The 19,278-nt window shown below is 47.6% G+C and overlaps 1 protein-coding gene across 1 annotated transcript in view; it reads left to right on the forward strand.

The window, feature by feature from the left end:
* The window catches only part of sgsm2 (small G protein signaling modulator 2), a 225,202-nt gene that overhangs the window by 148,744 nt on the left and 57,180 nt on the right, over nt 1-19,278 (forward strand). Inside the window, exons 5-8 of the mRNA XM_078225915.1 lie at nt 3,400-3,558; nt 10,196-10,263; nt 14,160-14,305; nt 16,133-16,267. Of these exons, the coding sequence (XP_078082041.1) occupies nt 3,400-3,558; nt 10,196-10,263; nt 14,160-14,305; nt 16,133-16,267 (508 nt within the window). The remainder of the gene's footprint in view (nt 1-3,399; nt 3,559-10,195; nt 10,264-14,159; nt 14,306-16,132; nt 16,268-19,278) is intronic.

A 19,278-nucleotide genomic window follows, 5' to 3' on the forward strand; every position in this document is an offset into this window, starting at 1 on the left:
ACTAACATCGCAAAGGACAACAGAAGGTTTCTGGGATGCGATGCCCTGAATAGAAACATAGAAAACAACAGCACAAAACAGGCCCTTCGGCCCCACAAGTTGTGCCGAACATATCCCTACCTTTTAGGCCTACCTATAACCCTCCATCCTATTAAGTCCCATGTACTCATCCAGGAGTCTCTTAAAAGACCCTATTGAGTTTGCCTCCACCACCACTGACGGCAGCCGATTCCACTCGCCACCACCCTCTGTGTGAAAAACATACCCCTAACATTTCCCCTGTACCTACCCCCCAGCACCTTAAACATGTGTCCTCTCATAGCAGCCATTTCCACCCTGGGAAAAAGCCTCTGAGAATCCACCCGATCTATGCCTCTCAACAGCTTATATACCTCTATTAGGTCTCCTCTCATCCTACGTCTCTCCAAGGAGAAAAGGCCGAGCTCCCTCAGCCTATCCTCATAAGGCATGCCACTCAATCCAGGCAACATCCTTGTAAATCTCCTCTGCACCCTTTCCATCTTTTCCACATCCTTCCTATAGTGAGGCGACCAGAACTGAGCACAGTACTCCAAGTGGGGTCTGACGAGGATCTTATATAGCTGCATCATTATCCCCGGACTCCTAAACTCAATCCCTAGATTGACTCCCACATTGTGGTCTAACCAGAGCTTCGTGTGGCTATAGCAACATTTTCTCCTCTTTAACGTCAGGCGCTCCAGGTTTTCATTCCATGAGCCTTTCTGATTTTATTTTTGTATCTTAGGCTCCTTCTTTTCACCATCCCGTGCCCACAGACCTCAAGGCCATATTCAGCTGAGAATGCCCAGCGTAACATAAGCCGGGGATCAGACCTCGGCCATGTCCGGTGCTCGCTTCCATTGCAAGGGTTTGAATCTGCCAGTCCGACCTGGATAGAAATATTCTGGCAAATAGTAACAAACAGAAAGTTTTAAAGTGCGGTCTGTCAAACAGCGAGCAAACGCATTGGATAAAATCATTTCACACAATAGGATGCGATTTTAGCTGATCCACAGGTGGTTCTTGTGGCACAGTGGTAGTGTCCCTACCTCTGGACCAATAACTCGGGGTTCGAGTCCAACACCAGGACTTGTTGTCCATGGAGGGAGTGTGCAATGGAATGGTAATCAGCCCAGAAATCCTCCCACCCCTATTATTCACCAAAGTGAAAGAAGTGTGTGGTGTCTGGTGTGTGTGTGTGGTGTATCCGGTGTGCGTGTGTGGTGTGTCTGGTGTGCGTGTGTGGTGTGTCTGGTGTGCGTGTGTGGTGTATCCGGTGTGCGTGTGTGGTGTGTCCGGTGTGTGTGTCCGGTGTGTGTGGTGTATCCGGTGTGTGTGGTGTATCCGGTGTGTGTGTGTGGTGTGTCCGGTGTGTGTGTGTGGTGTGTCCGGTGTGTGTGTGTGGTGTATCCGGTGTGCGTGTGTGGTGTATCCGGTGTGTGTGTGTGGTGTGTCCGGTGTGTGTGTGTGGTGTATCCGGTGTGCGTGTGTGGTGTATCCGGTGTGCGTGTGTGGTGTATCCGGTGTGCGTGTGTGGTGTGTCTGGTGTGTGTGTGTGGTGTGTCTGGTGTGTGTGTGTGGTGTGTCTGGTGTGCGTGTGTGGTGTGTCCGGTGTGTGTGTCCGGTGTGTGTGGTGTATCCGGTGTGTGTGTGTGGTGTATCCGGTGTGTGTGTGTGGTGTGTCCGGTGTGTGTGTGTGGTGTGTCCGGTGTGTGTGTGTGGTGTATCCGGTGTGCGTGTGTGGTGTGTCTGGTGTGCGTGTGTGGTGTATCCGGTGTGCGTGTGTGGTGTGTCTGGTGTGTGTGTGTGTGGTGTGTCTGGTGTGTGTGTGTGGTGTGTCTGGTGTGCGTGTGTGGTGTGTCTGGTGTGTGTGTGTGGTGTATCCGGTGTGTGTGTGTGGTGTGTCCGGTGTGTGTGTGTGGTGTATCCGGTGTGCGTGTGTGGTGTATCCGGTGTGTGTGTGTGGTGTGTCCGGTGGGTGTGTGTGGTGTATCCGGTGTGCGTGTGTGGTGTATCCGGTGTGCGTGTGTGGTGTGTCTGGTGTGTGTGTGTGGTGTGTCTGGTGTGTGTGTGTGGTGTGTCTGGTGTGCGTGTGTGGTGTGTCCGGTGTGTGTGTCCGGTGTGTGTGGTGTATCCGGTGTGTGTGTGTGGTGTATCCGGTGTGTGTGTGTGGTGTGTCCGGTGTGTGTGTGTGGTGTGTCCGGTGTGTGTGTGTGGTGTATCCGGTGTGCGTGTGTGGTGTATCTGGTGTGCGTGTGTGGTGTATCCGGTGTGCGTGTGTGGTGTGTCTGGTGTGTGTGTGTGTGGTGTGTCTGGTGTGTGTGTGTGGTGTGTCTGGTGTGCGTGTGTGGTGTGTCTGGTGTGTGTGTGTGGTGTATCCGGTGTGTGTGTGTGGTGTGTCCGGTGTGTGTGTGTGGTGTATCCGGTGTGCGTGTGTGGTGTATCCGGTGTGCGTGTGTGGTGTATCCGGTGTGCGTGTGTGGTGTGTCTGGTGTGTGTGTGTGGTGTGTCTGGTGTGTGTGTGTGGTGTGTCTGGTGTGTGTGTGTGGTGTGTCTGGTGTGCGTGTGTGGTGTGTCTGGTGTGTGTGTGTGGTGTATCCGGTGTGTGTGTGTGGTGTGTCTGGTGTGTGTGTGTGGTGTGTCTGGTGTGCGTGTGTGGTGTGTCTGGTGTGCGTGTGTGGTGTGTCTGGTGTGCGTGTGTGGTGTGTCCGGTGTGCGTGTGTGGTGTGTCCGGTGTGTGGTGTGTGTGTGTGTGTGTGTGGTGTGTCTGGTGTGCGTGTGTGGTGTGTCTGGTGTGCGTGTGTGGTGTGTCTGGTGTGCATGTGTGGTGTGTCCGGTGTGCATGTGTGGTGTGTCCGGTGTGTGTGTCCGGTGTGTGTGTGTGTGTGTGTGTCCGGTGTGTGGTGTGTGTGTGTGTGTGTGTGGTGTGTCCGGTGTGCATGTGTGGTGTGTCCGGTGTGTGGTGTGTGTGTGTGTGTGTGGTGTGTCCGGTGTGCATGTGTGGTGTGTGGTGTGTGTGTGTGTGTGGTGTGTCCGGTGTGCATGTGTGGTGTGTCCGGTGTGTGGTGTGTGTGTGTGTGTGTGGTGTGTCCGGTGTGCATGTGTGGTGTGTCCGGTGTGTGTGTCCGGTGTGTGTGGTGTGTCCGGTGTGTGTGTCCGGTGTGTGTGGTGTGTCCGGTGTGTGTGTGTGGTGTGTCCGGTGTGTGTGTGTGGTGTGTCCGGTGTGTGTGTGGTATGTGATGTGTGTGAGTGTGTGAAGATATGCTAAAAAAGACTTACCTACATATTCAAAAGGCGTGGTAGCAATTGGTTCTTAATGAAGATACTGTTTGATTCCTTTTAAGTTTGGAACTCTTATGTATCCGTATGTATTGGCAGGAAAACCCAGTCAAATGGACAGGAATCTCTGAAGCGGCAAGGATCAGTATCCAAGAATCCACCTCTTACACCTCAAGCTATCAAACACATATGGGTGCGCACAGCCTTGTTCGAGAAGGTCCTGGATAAAATCATACAGTACATTGTCGATAACTCCAGGTAGGATTCCAATGGCAGTGCAAGCAGCCGATGTATTGCTTCAGCAACTTTGGACAACCACCATTGTCACCATCACAGCGCAGTTGCATAAAAGGGGAGGTGATGGCCCAGACAAAAATCAAACGGGGCCACAGTGCAGTGACTGTGGAGAACTCAGTGAAAGGGTCCAGTAAGGCTAAGAGAAATGAAACACCGGGAGAGTGTACAAAACATGACAGGACAGATGGTCAGAGGTGTGTTTGCTTTAACGCAAGGAGTGTGACAGGTCAGGCGGATGAACTTAAAGCTTGGATTACATGGAATTATGATGTTGTGGCAATTACGGAGACACCCTGCATTCTAGGATTTAGATGCTTCAAGCGAGGTAGAGAAGGTGACAATAGAGGTGGGAGTGTTGCTTTACTGATTAGGGAGAATGTCACAGCTATACAGAGGGAGGACACCTTGGTGGGATCATGCAGTGAGGCTAAATGGTAGAACTCAGGGACAGGAGCGGTGTAATCACACTGTCGAGGTTGTACTACGGACCTTCCAACAGCCAGCGTGAAGTAGAGGAACTGATAAGTCAGCAGATTATAGCAAAATGTAAAAACAACAGGGTTGTTGTGATGGGCAATTTTAACTTCCCTAATATAGACTGGGATTCCTTTAGTGCCAGGGGCTTTGACAGGGCAGAGTTTGTTCAGTGTGTCCAAGAGTGCTTCTTGAGGCAATATGTAGATAGTCCAACTTGGCCAGGGGCTATCTTAGACCTGGTTCTGGGAAACGAGCCCGGACAAGTGATTGATGTCTCAGTGGAGGACCATTTTGGGAACAGTGTTCACAATTCTATAAGTTTCAAGATACTTATAGAAAAGGATAGAAGTAGTCCCAGAGTGAAAGTACTAAACTGAGGGAAGACTAACTATGACAGTATTAGGCAGGAACTAGGGAATGCGGCTGTTTGAGAATAAATCCATATCTGATATGTGGGAGTCTTTTAAAAGTCAATTGTTAACAATTCAGGACAAGTATGTCCCTGTAAAAATGAAGGATAAAGATGGCAAGATTTGGGAACCCTGGATGACGAGAGAGATTGTGAGCTTAGTGAAAAAGAAGAAGGAGGCATACATAAACTTCAGGAAATTGAAAATGGATAAGGCTCTTGAGGAATACAAAGATAGCAGGAAAGAGCTTAAACAGGGACTTAGAAGGGCAAAAAGGGGCGTTGAAATGTCCTTGGCAGGCAGGATTAAGGAGAATTCCAAGGCTTTTTATGGGTATACAAGGAGGAAGAGGGTAGATAAGGAAAGGGTGGATCCACTCAAGGACAGTGGAGGGAATTTGTGTGTGGAGCCAGATGAGGTGGGTGAGGTCCTTAACGAGTACTTTGCATCAGTATCACAAAGGAGAAGGATGTGATGGATGGTGAGAGTAGAAAGGAGGATGTTGACATTCTAGGACATGTTGAGATAAAAAGGGAGGAGGTATTGGAGGTTTTGAAAAACATTAAGGTGGCCAAGTCCCCAGGGCCAGATAGGGTCTATCCCAGAATACAGAGAGAGGTAAGGGAAGAAATTGCTGAGGCCTTGGCCAAAATCTTTGTATCCTCGTTAGCCGTAGGTGAGGTACCGGTGGATTAGAGAGTAGCTAACATTGTTCCTCTGTGTAAGAAGGACAGAAAAGACAATCCAGGAAATTACAGGCCTGTGAGCCTTCCATCAGTGGCGTGGAAATTATTAGAGAAGATTCTTAGGGACAGGATGCACTCACACCTGGAAGGCGATAGGCAGCATGATTTTGTGAAGGGGAGGTCGTGTCTCACAAACTTCATTGAATTCTTTGAGGAAGTTACAAGAAAAATTGACCAGGGCACGGCAGTGGATGTTGGAGACATGGACTTTAGTAAAGCCTTCGACAAGGTTCCTCATGGCAGGCTGATACAGAAGGTGAAGTCATATGGGATCCGAGGTGAGCTGGTAAGATGGATACAAAACTGGCTTGGGCATAGAAAGCAGAGAATAGCAGTGGAAGGGTACTTCTCTAACTGGAGGTCTGTGACAAGCGGTGTTCCACAAGGATCAGTGCTGGGGCCTCTGTTGTTTGTAATATATCTAAATGATTTGGAGGAAAATGTAGGTGGTCTGATTAGTAAATTTGCAGATAATACAAAAATTGGGGGAGTAGCAGATAGTGAGGAGGATTGTCAGATGATGGAGCAGGATATAAATTGGCTGGAGACCAGGGATGAAAGATGGCAGATGGAACTTAACCCGGACAAATGTGAAGTGTTGCGATTTGGAAGGTCTACTGCAAGAGGAAAGTATACAGTAAATGTTAGAGCCCTTAGAAATATTAGCATTCAGAGAGATCTAGGCGTGCTGATCCACAGTTCCCTGAATGTGGCAACTCAGGTGGACAAGGTGGTCAAGAAGGCATATGGCATGCTGGCCTTCATCAGTCAGGGCATTGAGTACAGGAATTGGAAAATCATGTTGCAGCTGTATAAGACTTTGGTTAGGCCGCATTTGGAATATTGTGCACAATTCTGGTCGCCACACCACCGGAAGGATGTTGATGCATTGGAAAGGGTGCAGAAGAGATTTACCAGGATGTTGCCTGTTTGGAGGATATGGACTATGAAGAAAGGTTGAACAAACTTGGATTGTTTTCATTGAAGCGTCGGAGGATGAGGGAGGACCTGATAGAGGTTTACAAGATTATGACAGAGTGGATAATCAGAGTCTTTTCCCCAGGGTTGAAGGGCCAATTACTCGGGGGTATAGGTTGAAGGTGAGAGGGGGAAAGTTTAGAAGAGATGTAAGGGCCAAGTCTTTCACAGAGGGTGGGGATTGCCTGGAATGCGCTGTCGGAGGAGGTGGTGGAAGCAGATCCTATAACAACGTTCAAGAGGCATCTGGATGGATACGTGAATAATCAGGGAATAGAGGGATATGGACCACGTAGAGGCAAGAAAGTATAAGATTAGAGAGGCATCTTTGTCAGCACAGACTTGGTGGGCCGAAGGGCCTGTTCCTATGCTGTACTGTTCTTTATCCTTTGTTCTTATTTTCCACAGGCTGGAATCATAGTCTGTATAGACCAATCAGAAGCTCAAAGCTCCAAGTATCCAGTGAAACTCTTCTTTATGGTCTGGAATTAAGTTTCCACGCAAATTAATTTTGGATCACTGCCAAACAATTGAATGTTTTTGCGGATTCTAAAGCCAAAAGAGTGCGAAGGCCAAAGTCAATTAAAACTAATTGAAAATCAAATTATTCTTCTGAATTAATATTTTAGAAACAAAATTCAATTTTAAAAGAACCAGGACTTGCCAAAGGTTAATTAGATTGGGATGTATCAAGAGTTATTTAAATATCAGAAATGTGAATATTATGTATTTTGGTTTATAAGTGGGTAAAGTGCTTTTTGTGTTAGTAGTTGCACTTTAGGCTTCTTCATGTGTATTAGATGGAAGTGTATTCTTTTCGCGTTGTTCTTGAAGTTGATATTCCTTTTCCCCATTCATTTTCCTCCCTTATTGGGGTCCACTTAACCATTGACCATTTTGGGTTGAGCGATGGGTCTGGGTGGGTTTTGTTAGTGGCATGAGGTATATCCATTTTGATGTTCCCTACCTCCCTGTAGGAAAACATTGTGTGTTCCAGTTGGTGCCTCCCCACAATAGCACAGGAAGCTAATATGTAGATAATCCTGGGCAGGAACCCAGTTCCTTCCCATCTGCCACCTTCACCCTCAAAATCTCTTCACAAGAACATAAGCACAATTTGGGAAAAGATTACTCATCCCTTCAAGCTTGTTTCTTCCCCAGACCATACACAGCTCACACCCCCCCCCCCGCCACCTCCTTCCCCGCCCACCCAATGCCCTGGGCCGTACCACACCCATTCAACCTCCTACATTCATATCCCCGCCTCATGCCCCATTCCTGATCCAGTAAATATTATTCCATCTTTGGCGGCACGATGGCACAGTGGTTAGCACTGCTGCCTCACAGCACCAGGGACTCGGGTTCAATTCCGGCCTTGGGTCACTGTCTGTGCGGAGTTTGCACATTCTCCCCGTGTCTGCATGGGTTTCCTCCGGGTGCTCCGGTTTCCTCCCACAGTCCAAAGATGTGCAGGTTAGGTTGATTGGTCAAGGTAAATTGTCAGGGGGAATAGCAGAGTAAATACGTGGGATTAAGGGGATAAGGCCTGGGTGGGATTGTGGTCAGTGCAGACTTGATGGGCTGAATGGCCTCCTTCTGCACTGTAGGGATTCTATGATTCTGCACTAATTCATGCCAGCCTGTTATCCATACAAAATTTGCCCTGGACTGTTCGTTCCTGAAGAATATTTAATCATTTCTAACTCATTCCCAACCAGATATTTATCTCTCCCACTTTTATAAAAAAGCCTGAGGAAAAGGAACCAGAAATAGAGGCCATTAATACCATGGAAACCTATTTATAGAATAGAATAGAATCCCTACAGTGCAAGAGGAGGCCATTCGGCCCATCAAGCCTGCACGAACATCAACCCCATCCAAGCCCCATCCCTGTAAACCCCACATATTTATCCTACTAATCCCCCTGATACTAAGGGGCAATTTAGTATGGCCAATCCACCTAACCCACACATTTTTGGACTGTGGGAGGAAACCGGAGCACCCGGAGGAAACCCACGTAGACACGGGGAGAATGTGCAAACTCCACATCAGACAGTGACCCAAATCGGGAATCAAACCCGGGTCTCTGGCACTGTGAGGCAGCAGTGCTAACCGCTGCGCCACCGTACTGCCCGAGACAGGACACAATTCACAAATATCTAGCACCAGGTTTTATTTGTACTTGAAGGCTGAGAATAATCAAATCCTGTTCTAATGGCCCACTAGTCTCCCAGTATTTTCACTTTATTTACTTCTCTTGTGCCCCTCTTGGTCCTATTCTCCCCTGCAACAAGGTACCACTCACCCAGCCCCAATTCTTTAGGCTTAAGCAGATGAGCTGCTCCAGTCAATTGCTAGTTACTGTTACCAGCCACACGGAGATGGGACAAATAGTCTGGTTGTATTGACCTAATATTTGCCTGGCCTACACTCAGCTGGATCTCGGCTACGCCGTGTAGAGGAGTCCTACAAGACTGGAAATCAGTGCCTGGTGAAGAAGCTCACTAAATGCTCCCAGTCTGCATGGGAGCCAGGAACCATCCACAAGGATACAGAGATGCCTTCATTGTCTAAGTGACCCTTCTACAGAATTTCAGATGTTCAGCTGAAGGCTCCACTTGGGAAGTTTGATATCATAGAAACATAGAAGATAGGAGCAGGAGGAGGCCATTTGGCCCTTCGAGCCTGCTCCGCGATTCATCACAATCATGGCTGATCATCCAATTCAATAGCCTAATCCTGCTTTCTCCCCATAACCTTTGATCCCATTCACCCCAAGTGCTATATCCAGCCACCTTTTGAATACATTCAATGTTTTGGCATCAACTACTTCCTGTGGTAATGAATTCCACAGGCTCACCACTCTTTGGGTGAAAAAATATCTCCTCACCTCTGTCCTAAATGGCCTACCCCGAATCCTCAGACTGTGACCCCTGGTTCTGAACTCCCCCACCTTCGGGAACATCCTCCCTGCATCTACCCTGTCTAGTCCTGTTAGAATTTTATAAGTCTCTATGAGATCCCCCCTCATTCATCTGAACTCCAGCGAAAACAATCCAACCCAATCAATCTCTCCTCATACATCAGTCCCGCCATCCCCGGAATCAGCCTGGTAAACCTTTGCTGCGCTCCCTCGAGAGCAAGAACATCCTTCCTCAGAAAAGGAGACCAAAACTGCACATAATATTCTAGGTGTAGCCTCACCAAGGCCCTGTATAATTGCAACAATGATGTGGAGCAGCGCTCCGAAAGCTAATGGTATTTGCTACCAAATAAACCTGTTGGACTTTAACCTGGTGTTGTTAAAACTCTTACTAATTGCAACAACACATCCCTGCTCCTGTACTCGAAACCTCTCGCAATGAAGGCCAACATGCCATTTGCCTTCTTTACCACCTGCTGCACCTGAGTGCTTACCTTCAGCGACTGGTGCACAAGGACACCCAGGTCCCGCTGCACACTCCCCTCTCCCAATTTACAGCCATTCAGGTCGTAATCTGCTTTCTTGTTTTTGCTTCCAAAGTGAATAACCTCACATTAGGGCGGCACGGTGACACAGTGGTTAGCACTGCTGTCCCGCAGCACCGGGGACCCGGGTTCGATTCCTGGCTTGGGTCACTGTCTGTGTAGAGTCTGCATGTTCTCCCCGTGTCTGCGAGGTTTTCCTCTGGGTGCTCCGGTTTCCTCCCACAGTCCGAAAATGTGCAGGTTATAACGGTGGATTGGCCGTGCTAAATTGCCCCTTGGTATCAAAGGGTAAATGCAGGGGGCTGTGGGGCGGGGCCTGGGTGGGATTGGTGCAGGCTCAATGGGCTGAATGGCCTCCTTCTCTTGCACTGTAGGGATTCTGATTCTAAGTTTGGACGCTCACAGCGTGTGCTGCACTGGGATTTGGGCCGATCCAGCTTCTCGGTCTTTCTGTCTCGAATGCGTTGCTGTCCGTACTCCTGGAATGTAAATACTGTTGTATCATTTTACCCCTTCCAGTAAATACTACGAGAAACAAGCTCTGATGTCCGATCCCGTCTGTGGACCGATCCTCGCCTCGCTGCTGGGTAAGGATTCTGAATTAAGATTCTCCTAAACGTTTGATAATGATGTAAAGATGGGAGAGAGTTTTACTTTTGAAAATTAGAAATTAGTGTACAATTAGGAAAAATCCTTACCAGCTGCTTCCTCAGTCCCCCGCTGGGTAGGTGTGAGGTGTGTCACCCTGTGCCATGCAGGGTGAAAGGGTGCGTAGACGGCTTAGCTGATCTGATTTGGCTGGAGAGGGGGAATTACTGGCTGGGGCGGTGCAAGTGGCTTCATTGCCTTTGGGCAGAGGGGGGGAGGCAGGCAAGACAAAGAAATTAGCCAGGGTTCATATCCTTGACTTGATAACTTGTGCTACCTATGCATGGAGTTGACAACAGTCACAAAGCTTCATACCTCAGGCAAAGAACAGTCATGGTACCTGTGATATATGTGTGAATCACAAGGAGTTGGTTTGCAGGTGCAGCAGGTAATTAAGAAGGCAAATGGAATTTTGTCCTTCATTGCTAGAGGGATGGAGTTTAAAAACAGCGAGGTTATGTTGCAGCTGTATAAGGTGCTGGTGAGGCCACACCTGGAGGACTGTGTACAGTTTTCATCTCCTTACTTGAGAAAGGATATACTGGCACTGGAGGAGGTGCAGAGGAGATTCACTAGGTTGATTGAGTTGAGAGGGTTGGCTTATGAGGAGAGACTGAGTAGACTGGGGCTATACTCATTGGAAGTCAGAAGAATGAGGGGAGATCTTATAGAAACATATAAGATTATGAAGGGAATAGACAAGATAGAAGCAGGAAAGTTGTTTCCACTGGCAGGTGAAACTAGAACTAGGGAGCATGGCCTCAAAATAAGGGGAAGCAGATTTAGGACTGAGTTGAGGAGGAACTTCTTCACACAAAGCATTGTGAATCTGTGGAATTCCCTGCCCAATGAAGCAGTTGAGGCTACCTCATTGAATGTTTTAAAGGCAGGGATAGATAAATTTTTGAACAGTAAAGGAATTAAGGGTTATGGTGAGGGGGCGGGTAAGTGGAGCTGAGTCCACAAAAAGATCAGCTATGATCTTACTGAATGGCGGAGCAGGCTCGAGGGGCCAGATGGCCTACTCCTGCTCTTAATTCTTATGTTCTTGTATATATTGTATGTTGGGGTTTGGGGTGTGAACTGCCCCTTTAAGAGTGCAGGTCAGGTGACCCCTGGGCAATTAGCTCCTCCCTCTGTGGGACCCTGCTGGGCAGTCTTAGACCTGACTGTGAATCAGTGTCCACCTTCAAGAAAGAGCTCCCAGTGTTCAAGTTACCAAGCCTACCTCGTGATTCTTTATGCACCCTTAGTCCATCGGGGCATACGTAACAGCACCATAGGTGTCTTAGAAATAGCGTAAGACAAGAGACAGTAGCAGCATCTTTGCAGCTGCATAACCCGCTGAGATCAGTTAACTCTGTAACAGCCCACCTGGACCGCTCAGCGTATTTATGGAATAATCTCACTAAGTTATTAAAAAAACACCATCATGTGTTCCCTGCTTGTGTGTTCCCAAGGGAACAGAATAAAGAGGTAGCGTTCTCTATTTCCATACCCAACATGCAGCTTTTTTTAAATCTTAGTGTCACAAGTAGGCTTACATTAACTTCTTGCTGTGTCCACCCCAGTCCAACACTGGCATCTCCACACCATACATTAACACTGCAATGAAGTTACTGTGAAAATACCCTAGTCGCCACACTCCAGCACCTGTTTGGGTACACTGAGGGAGAATTTTAGCATTTTGATTTGATTTGATTTATTATTGTCACATGCATTAGTATACATTGAAAAGTATTGTTTCTTGCGCGCTATACAGACAAAGCATACCGTTCATAGAGAAGGAAAGAAGAGGGTGCAGAATGTAGTGTTACAGTCATAGCTAGGGTGTAGAGAAAGATCAACTTAGTGTGAGGTAGGTCCATTCAAAAGTCTGACTGCAGCAGGGAAGAAGCTGTTTTTGAGTCGGTTGGTACGTGATCTCAGACTTTTGTATCTTTTTCCCGACGGAAGAAGGTGGAAGAGAGAATGTCCGGGTGCGTGGGGTCCTTAATTATGCTGGCTGCTTTGCCGAGGCAGCGGGAAGTGTCGACAGAGTCAATGGATGGGAGGCTGGTTTGAGTGATGGACTGGGCTTCATTCACGACCTTTGTAATGCACCTAACCAGCACACCTTTCGGAGTGTGTGAGGAAACCAGAGCACCCGGAGGAAACCCATGTAGACACGGGGAGAACATGCAGGCTGCGCACAGACAGTGACCCAAGCCAGGAATTGAACCTGGGTTCCTTGTGCTGTTAGGCAGCAGTGCTAACCACTGTGCCACCATTGTGGAGTTACTCACCAATAGTGAGTAGCAGCGGTTTTGTGTGTGGAAAAGCTGTAGCTTATGAGCTCTGTATCCTGAGCATCATTTTCACAAGTGTACAGGAGACATCCTGCCACTGAGTTCTGTGTGTACCTAGTGAGTGAACAACACCTTGCCTTGGAATGTGATGCACAGCGAGTGACTATTGATTGTGCTCCCAAATTAGTAAAGCATTATTATTTTAATCTGTTTACGTTATTTTGTTTCACACTTGGAGATCTTTGCTATTTTTCTTAAAGTTATTTTGCCCACATATTTTTTCTCAACCGAAACAATAGATAATGACTGATCCTAAGCCTCTCATCCAATGCCAATCTCATGCCAAGATGACCAAAACTTTGTTGAACTTCAATCTGATTTTTGCACCCTTAGTTCCGGAATGTTAGATGGCAATAATGTGAGTTCCCCTCTGTGCATAAAGCCAGGGTGGCACATGGGCCAGTAGTTAGCACTGTTGCCTCACAGTGTCAGGGATCCGGGTTCAGTTCCCGGTTTGGGTCACTGTCTGTGCAGAGTCTGCACGTTCTCCCCCTGTCTGCGTCGGTTTCCTCCGGGTGTTCCGGTTTCCTCCGAAAGATGTGCTGGTTAGCATTGGCCATGCTAAATTCTCCCTCAGTGTACCCAAACAGGCGCCGGAGTGTGATAGAACATAGAACATAGAACAGTACAGCACAGAACAGGCCCTTTGGCCCACGATGTTGTGCCGAGCTTTGTCTAAAACCCAAATCAAGCTTTTTCCTCCCTATCATCCCGAAGTACTCCATGTGCCTATCCAATAGCTTCTTAAATGTTCCTAAAGTTTCTGACTCCACTATCCCTGCAGGCAGTCCATTCCACACCCCAACCACTCTCTGAGTAAAAAACCTACCTCGGACATCCTTCCTATATCTCCCACCATGAACCCTATAGTTATGCCCCCTAGTTACCATTCCATTCACCCGAGGAAATAGTCTTTGAACGTTCACTCTATCTATCCCCCTCATCATCTTATAAACCTCTATCAAGTCTCCTCTCAACCTCCTCCGCTCCAAAGAGAAAAGCCCTAGCTCCCTCAACCTTTCCTCATAAGACCTACCCTCCAAACCAGGCAGCATCCTGGTAAATCTCCTTTGCACTCTTTCCAGTGTCTCCACATCCTTCTTATAGTGAGGTGACGACTGGGGGATTTTCACAGTAATTTCATTGCAGTGTTAATGTAAGTTTACTTGTGACGCTAGTAAAAAAAAACATTAATCTTTCCCTTTGTAAAAACTGGCCAACGCAGCGATGAATGTTGCAATGTCCCAGCAGAATGTGTGAACAGAAACCCTAACTTGTGTGTTACAGTAAGTGAGACCCAGTCACAACCTGGAGCAGCTCTGGGACAGGGATGAACACAATTCAAGTGGTACAGCACGAACGTAGATGAGTCAAATGCCAGGATTTATAGTGGGATAATTAATTTATGCTTGTATGCTGATTTATTTGTGTTAATCTTGTTTGAACCTCAGTGGAAATGAAGTTTGATTTTATGTTCCCTGTTGCAGTTGGTCCCTGTGCATTAGAGTACACAAAGCTAAAGACTGCTGACCACTACTGGACTGACCCCTCGGCAGATGAACTGGTCCAAAGGCATCGTATCCATGGAGCACACGGACACCAGGATTCCCCGTCCAAACGGCCCGCGCTTGGAGTAAGAGTCAACACGATTAGAAATCTGTGTAACGCGTGTCTATATTAGTGGAAACATGGGCAGTCAGATAAATAACACATTATAGCCCTGGAAATTTCCGATTACTTTGCTAGTTACTAAGTTGAAAGAGGATTTTATATTTTTGATTTAATACCACTTCTGCTTGCGGATAAACCAATGTCAGTTGAAGCGATGGATCCCACACACACACAAGCTGCAAGGAACACCTTGGTAAGCCACGGCCTTTAACCAATAAAGAAAATCCCGGAACTTTCCAGAGATAGACACGACACTTTACAGGATTGGGAAGGTGTAATAACTCCACAGAGGCGAAGGTCCCGTCGCCAAGGTTTCTTCATTTTCAAGAGAATACTATACAACTGAGCTCTCACTCTCGGTTGCTTCCTGCTTCAGCAGGCAAAGAGACTGACACACCTACTTTAAATAGGGAACATGAGGCTCCCTGATTGGACCATCAATTAGGACTCATCAGGGACATCATTTTGTGTTAGGGCTCATCAGGGAGTTCATACTTTAGCAGGCCAACCTCATTAGCCTGACTGAAGTCATCACAGAGGGCAAATCCAGAACCATGCCTGGGCAGCAGGACAGGAGGGTACGGTTCTTTTCTTGGATTGGCAAGACCAACCTTCATTGCCCATTCCTAACTGCCCTTGAGAAGGTGGTGCTTGAACTTTCTTCGTGGAGACAGCTGAGTGATTTGCCACTTCAGTGAGTGGTTACAAATTGGGGTCACATTTAGGTCAGACTGGGGAAGGGCAGGAGATTACCTTCCCTACATGGGTGATCCAGAAGGATTTTTACAGCCATGAAGTAGTTTTGTGGTCACCATTACTGTTGTTAGCTTTTTTATCCCAGATTTATTTAATTCATTAAATTAAACTTGTAATAGCTTCCTCCTCCTGCTTCCACACCATGGCACGGTGGCCCAGTGGTTAGCACTGCTGCCTCACAACGCCAGGGACCTAGGTTCGATTCCCGGCTTGGGTCACTGTGCGGAAGCTGCATGTTCTCCCCGTGTCTGCGTGGGTTTCCTCCGGTTTCCTCCCATAGTCCGAAAGGCGTGCTGGTTAGGTGCATTGGGCCATGCTAAATTCTCCCTCAGTGTACCCGAACAGGCGCCAGAGTGTGGCGGACTAGGAGATTTTCACAATGACTTCATTGCAGTGTTAATGTAAGCCTACTCGTGACACTAATAAATAAACTTTAAAATCTTTAACCTTCATCCAACTTTATCTGCTGTGATTGCATAACATTTCAGCATTGTTATCTGAGCAAATGCGAAATGGATGTTGCTGTAAAGATCCAGATCCCAATGGTTTAGTGCATAGCTGCACCACGTAAATGAGACATTCCCACGTTCAGGCCGGAATTCTCCCATCCCACCCGTCACTGGAATTTTAGCCGGCAGGTTGCAGGCAATGTGAAACCCCATTGACGGTTGGGTGGGAATTTCCGACTTTAAGGCCAGCGCGGTTGGAGAATTCCGCCATCAATCTCTGGTTTCAGTTGTTTGCTGATCAGTGTAACACAATAGTCTGTAGTAAAGATGGGAAAGTCATCGTGGTTACCACCGTCATTGGACATGTTTAGATATCAGATTAAGGATCGCCCTCCATTGAGGTCGCCCTCCATTGAGGTTGCCCTCACATCCCATTAACCTTTGCTGATCCTCCACATAAAGCTTCACAAATGTCCAAAGCCCCATGTTGCTGAAGAGCCAACGGTTGAGTTGATGAATGACCAGAAACAACAGTAGCATTGTGTCCTGCTGTTTCTGAAGTTGGCCACTTTTGTTTTTTACAGATAAGAAAGCGCCACTCGAGTGGAAGTATGTCAGAAGATAAATTTGCAGCTTCGGCCAGGGAATATGTGGAGTCGTTGCATCAAAATTCCAGAACACATCTGCTGTACGGAAAAAACAATGTACTTGTCCAGCCAGTAAGTAGTGCAGAGCGAGAAACATCGGAGCTCTGGGGTAAGGGTGATAAAAATCAGTACCAACATAGCAAACGGCTATATGGCTCTGTACACTAGAGGAGGCGGTGGCCCAGTGGTATTATCACTTGATAATTAATACAGAAACTCTGGGGACCCGGGTTCGAATCCCGTCACGGCAGATAGTGGACTTTGAATTCAATAAACATATCTGGAATTAGGAATCTACAGATGACCATGAAACCGTTGTCAATTGTTGGAACAAACCCATCTGGTTCACGAATACCCGTTCAGGAAGGAAATCTGCCGTCCTTACCTGGTCTGGCCGACATGTGACTCCAGAGCCACAGCAATGTGGTTGATTCTCAGCTGCCCTCTGAAATGGTCTAGGGAGCCACTCAGTTCAACGGGCAACTAGGGATGGGCAATAAATGTTGGCCTAGTCAGCGACGCCCATGTCCCACGAATGAATAAACAAAAATGTATTATTGCGTTGTTGGGTTGAAGGAGTTCCAATTGCTCCCAAATATCTCTGGCTGCATTCTAACTTTATTGTGACATTTTTACCGTTAAGAGAACTCTCCCTTACATTAGCTTCTAGACCCTCAGGTCACATGAGTATGTATCATTTCCTTGTATGATGTTGTAGACTATTATAGTTAACCCTTTCTGGGACTTAGTTTTACAAAATCCATTATACTACATTCCACCCTCCCCCTCCGCCCCTCCCCAATATCTGACCAGACTTCAACCAGCCATTTTGAATGTTTCAGTGTTCTGAAGTCTCGTAGGAAATGTTGCCTCTTTTTGCTCTCTCGATTACTTGTTGTTTTCCCTCTCCCTTTGTGTTTTTTTTTAGATTCTCACCTTTTAGAGTTGTCTAAGAGTTGTAGTGCCTTTACCTCCTTCTCCTCTCGCTTGTAGGGAGTAAGTCCCTCTCACTTTGACATTGGCCCTCTGGACACTGCTGAACGGAATTTGAACTAGTCGGTGTTTCGGAACCCCCATGTTTCAGCGTTTTCTTCCATTCCTGCTGACTGCGACCTTTCTGGTTCCTGAATCTCACTCTGTTGCTCAATTGCAATCAATGCTCTCCTGCTTCTTCTTACTGCGCCCTTTCCCGTCTCAAATGTGCTTTAGCAGGTCCAGGCAGTGGGCAACTGAGGGAGTCATCCCACCTGACTGTCTGCCCCACTACATTCGCGGCCGGGTGTCCCTGGAGAGGAAGCATGCGGTGTCCACAGGCACCATCGAGGCCCTCCGTGTCCGTTGGGCACCGCAGGGGCTGGGGTGTTTGTGGTTTGATGTTTTAAGTTTCCGTTACGCTTTGTCTTTTGTTTTGGGCGGTTCCCTTCTTTTTGGGGGCTGCCCTTCTTATTTTGGCCCTGAGCTTGTTTGATTTAGTTTATTTGATTGGCACAAAAAGAAATGCCTTCTCCCGTCTCGACAAGATTTGCGATGTGGTGATTTCTCCAACATTGCTCCAAATCTAGATTGACCTCTGATCTAAACGGTACGGTAGCACAGTAGTTACCACCACTGCCTCACAGCGCCAGAGACCCGGGTTCAATTCAGGCCATGGGTCACTGTCTGTGCAGAGTTTCCACACTCTCCCCGTGTCTGTGTGGGTTTCCTCCAGGTGCTCCGGTTTCCTCCCACAAGATTTGTGGGCGAGGTTGATTGGCCATGCTACCCCTTGGTGTCAGGGGACTAACAGGGTTACGGGGATAGGGCCTGGGTGGGATTGTGGTCGGTGCAGACTCGATGGGCTGAATGGCCTCCTCCTGCACTGTAGGGATTCTATGATTCAAACTTGTTGTCCCTGTCACTGATCTGGTTATGTTCATGCCCTGTGATGACTATTCCCGGCTTGGGTCACTGTCTGTGCGGAGTCTGCACGTTCTCCCCGTGTCTACGTGGGTTTCCTCCGGGTGCTCCGGTTTCCTCCCACACTCCAAAGATGTGTTGGTTAGGTGCTAAATTCTCCCTCAGTGTACCCGAACAGGCGCCAGAGTGTGGTGACTAGGGGATTTTCACAGTAATGTCTTTGCGGGTGTTAATGTAAGCCAACTTGCGACACTAATAAATAGGCTTTAAACTGTAAATGGAGTTCTGCAATCACTCTCTCAAGCCGATGGCAGCACTGAGCTCCATCAGGAAGCAGTAAGTCATGGATCAGAATTTTAATAAGCCTTAAAAAAGAAGTCCAGCTTTTAATCGTCCGTATCTACTGAGTGAAATTGCCTTGTGATCTGACAGTCTGATCTATTTTCATTTGCTTTCGCGTACAGAGAGACCTTGTATTTAAAAAGAAAAATCAAAACCCAGTTGAGTGCTGTTGGCACAATGAATGGGCGCGATCACCAGTCAATTAGAAACAATGAAAGGAGTGATTTAATGTTAACAACACTCGAGCACTGATTGCCCACTGACCAATCAGATCAGCGTGTGCCACTTGGGCACAAAATCATGCCAATCCCATCCTGAATTTTTCTTCTCTTGCCAGGAGGTATTAACTCCCTGCTGGCGTGCCAGCCAGCCACCCTCTTTGATTTGATTTGATTTATTAGTATACGTATAGTACAGTGGGCGGCACAGTGGGTTAGCACTGCTGCCTCACAGCGCCAGGGACCCGGGTTTGATTCCCAGTTTGGGTCACTGTCTGTGCGGAGTCTGCACGTTCTCCCCGTGTCTGCGTGGGTTTCCTCCGGTTTCCTTCCACAGTCTGAAAGACGTGCTGGTTAGGGTGCATTGACCCAAACAGGCGCCTGATTGTGGCGACTAGGGGAATCTCACAGTAACTTCATTGCAGTGTTAATGTCAGCCTTACTTGTGACTAGTAAATAAACTTTAAACTTTCCTTTAGTATACAGTGAAAAGTATTGTTTTTTGTGCGCTATTCAGACAAAGCATATCGTTCATAGAATAGGTCATAGAATCATAGAATCCCTACAGTGCAGGAGACCATTCAGCCCATCGAGTCTGCACCGACCACAATCCCACCTCGCCCCTCT

This window comes from Mustelus asterias, chromosome 12 (assembly GCF_964213995.1).
Source record: "Mustelus asterias chromosome 12, sMusAst1.hap1.1, whole genome shotgun sequence".
NCBI classification, from domain to species: domain Eukaryota; kingdom Metazoa; phylum Chordata; class Chondrichthyes; order Carcharhiniformes; family Triakidae; genus Mustelus; species Mustelus asterias.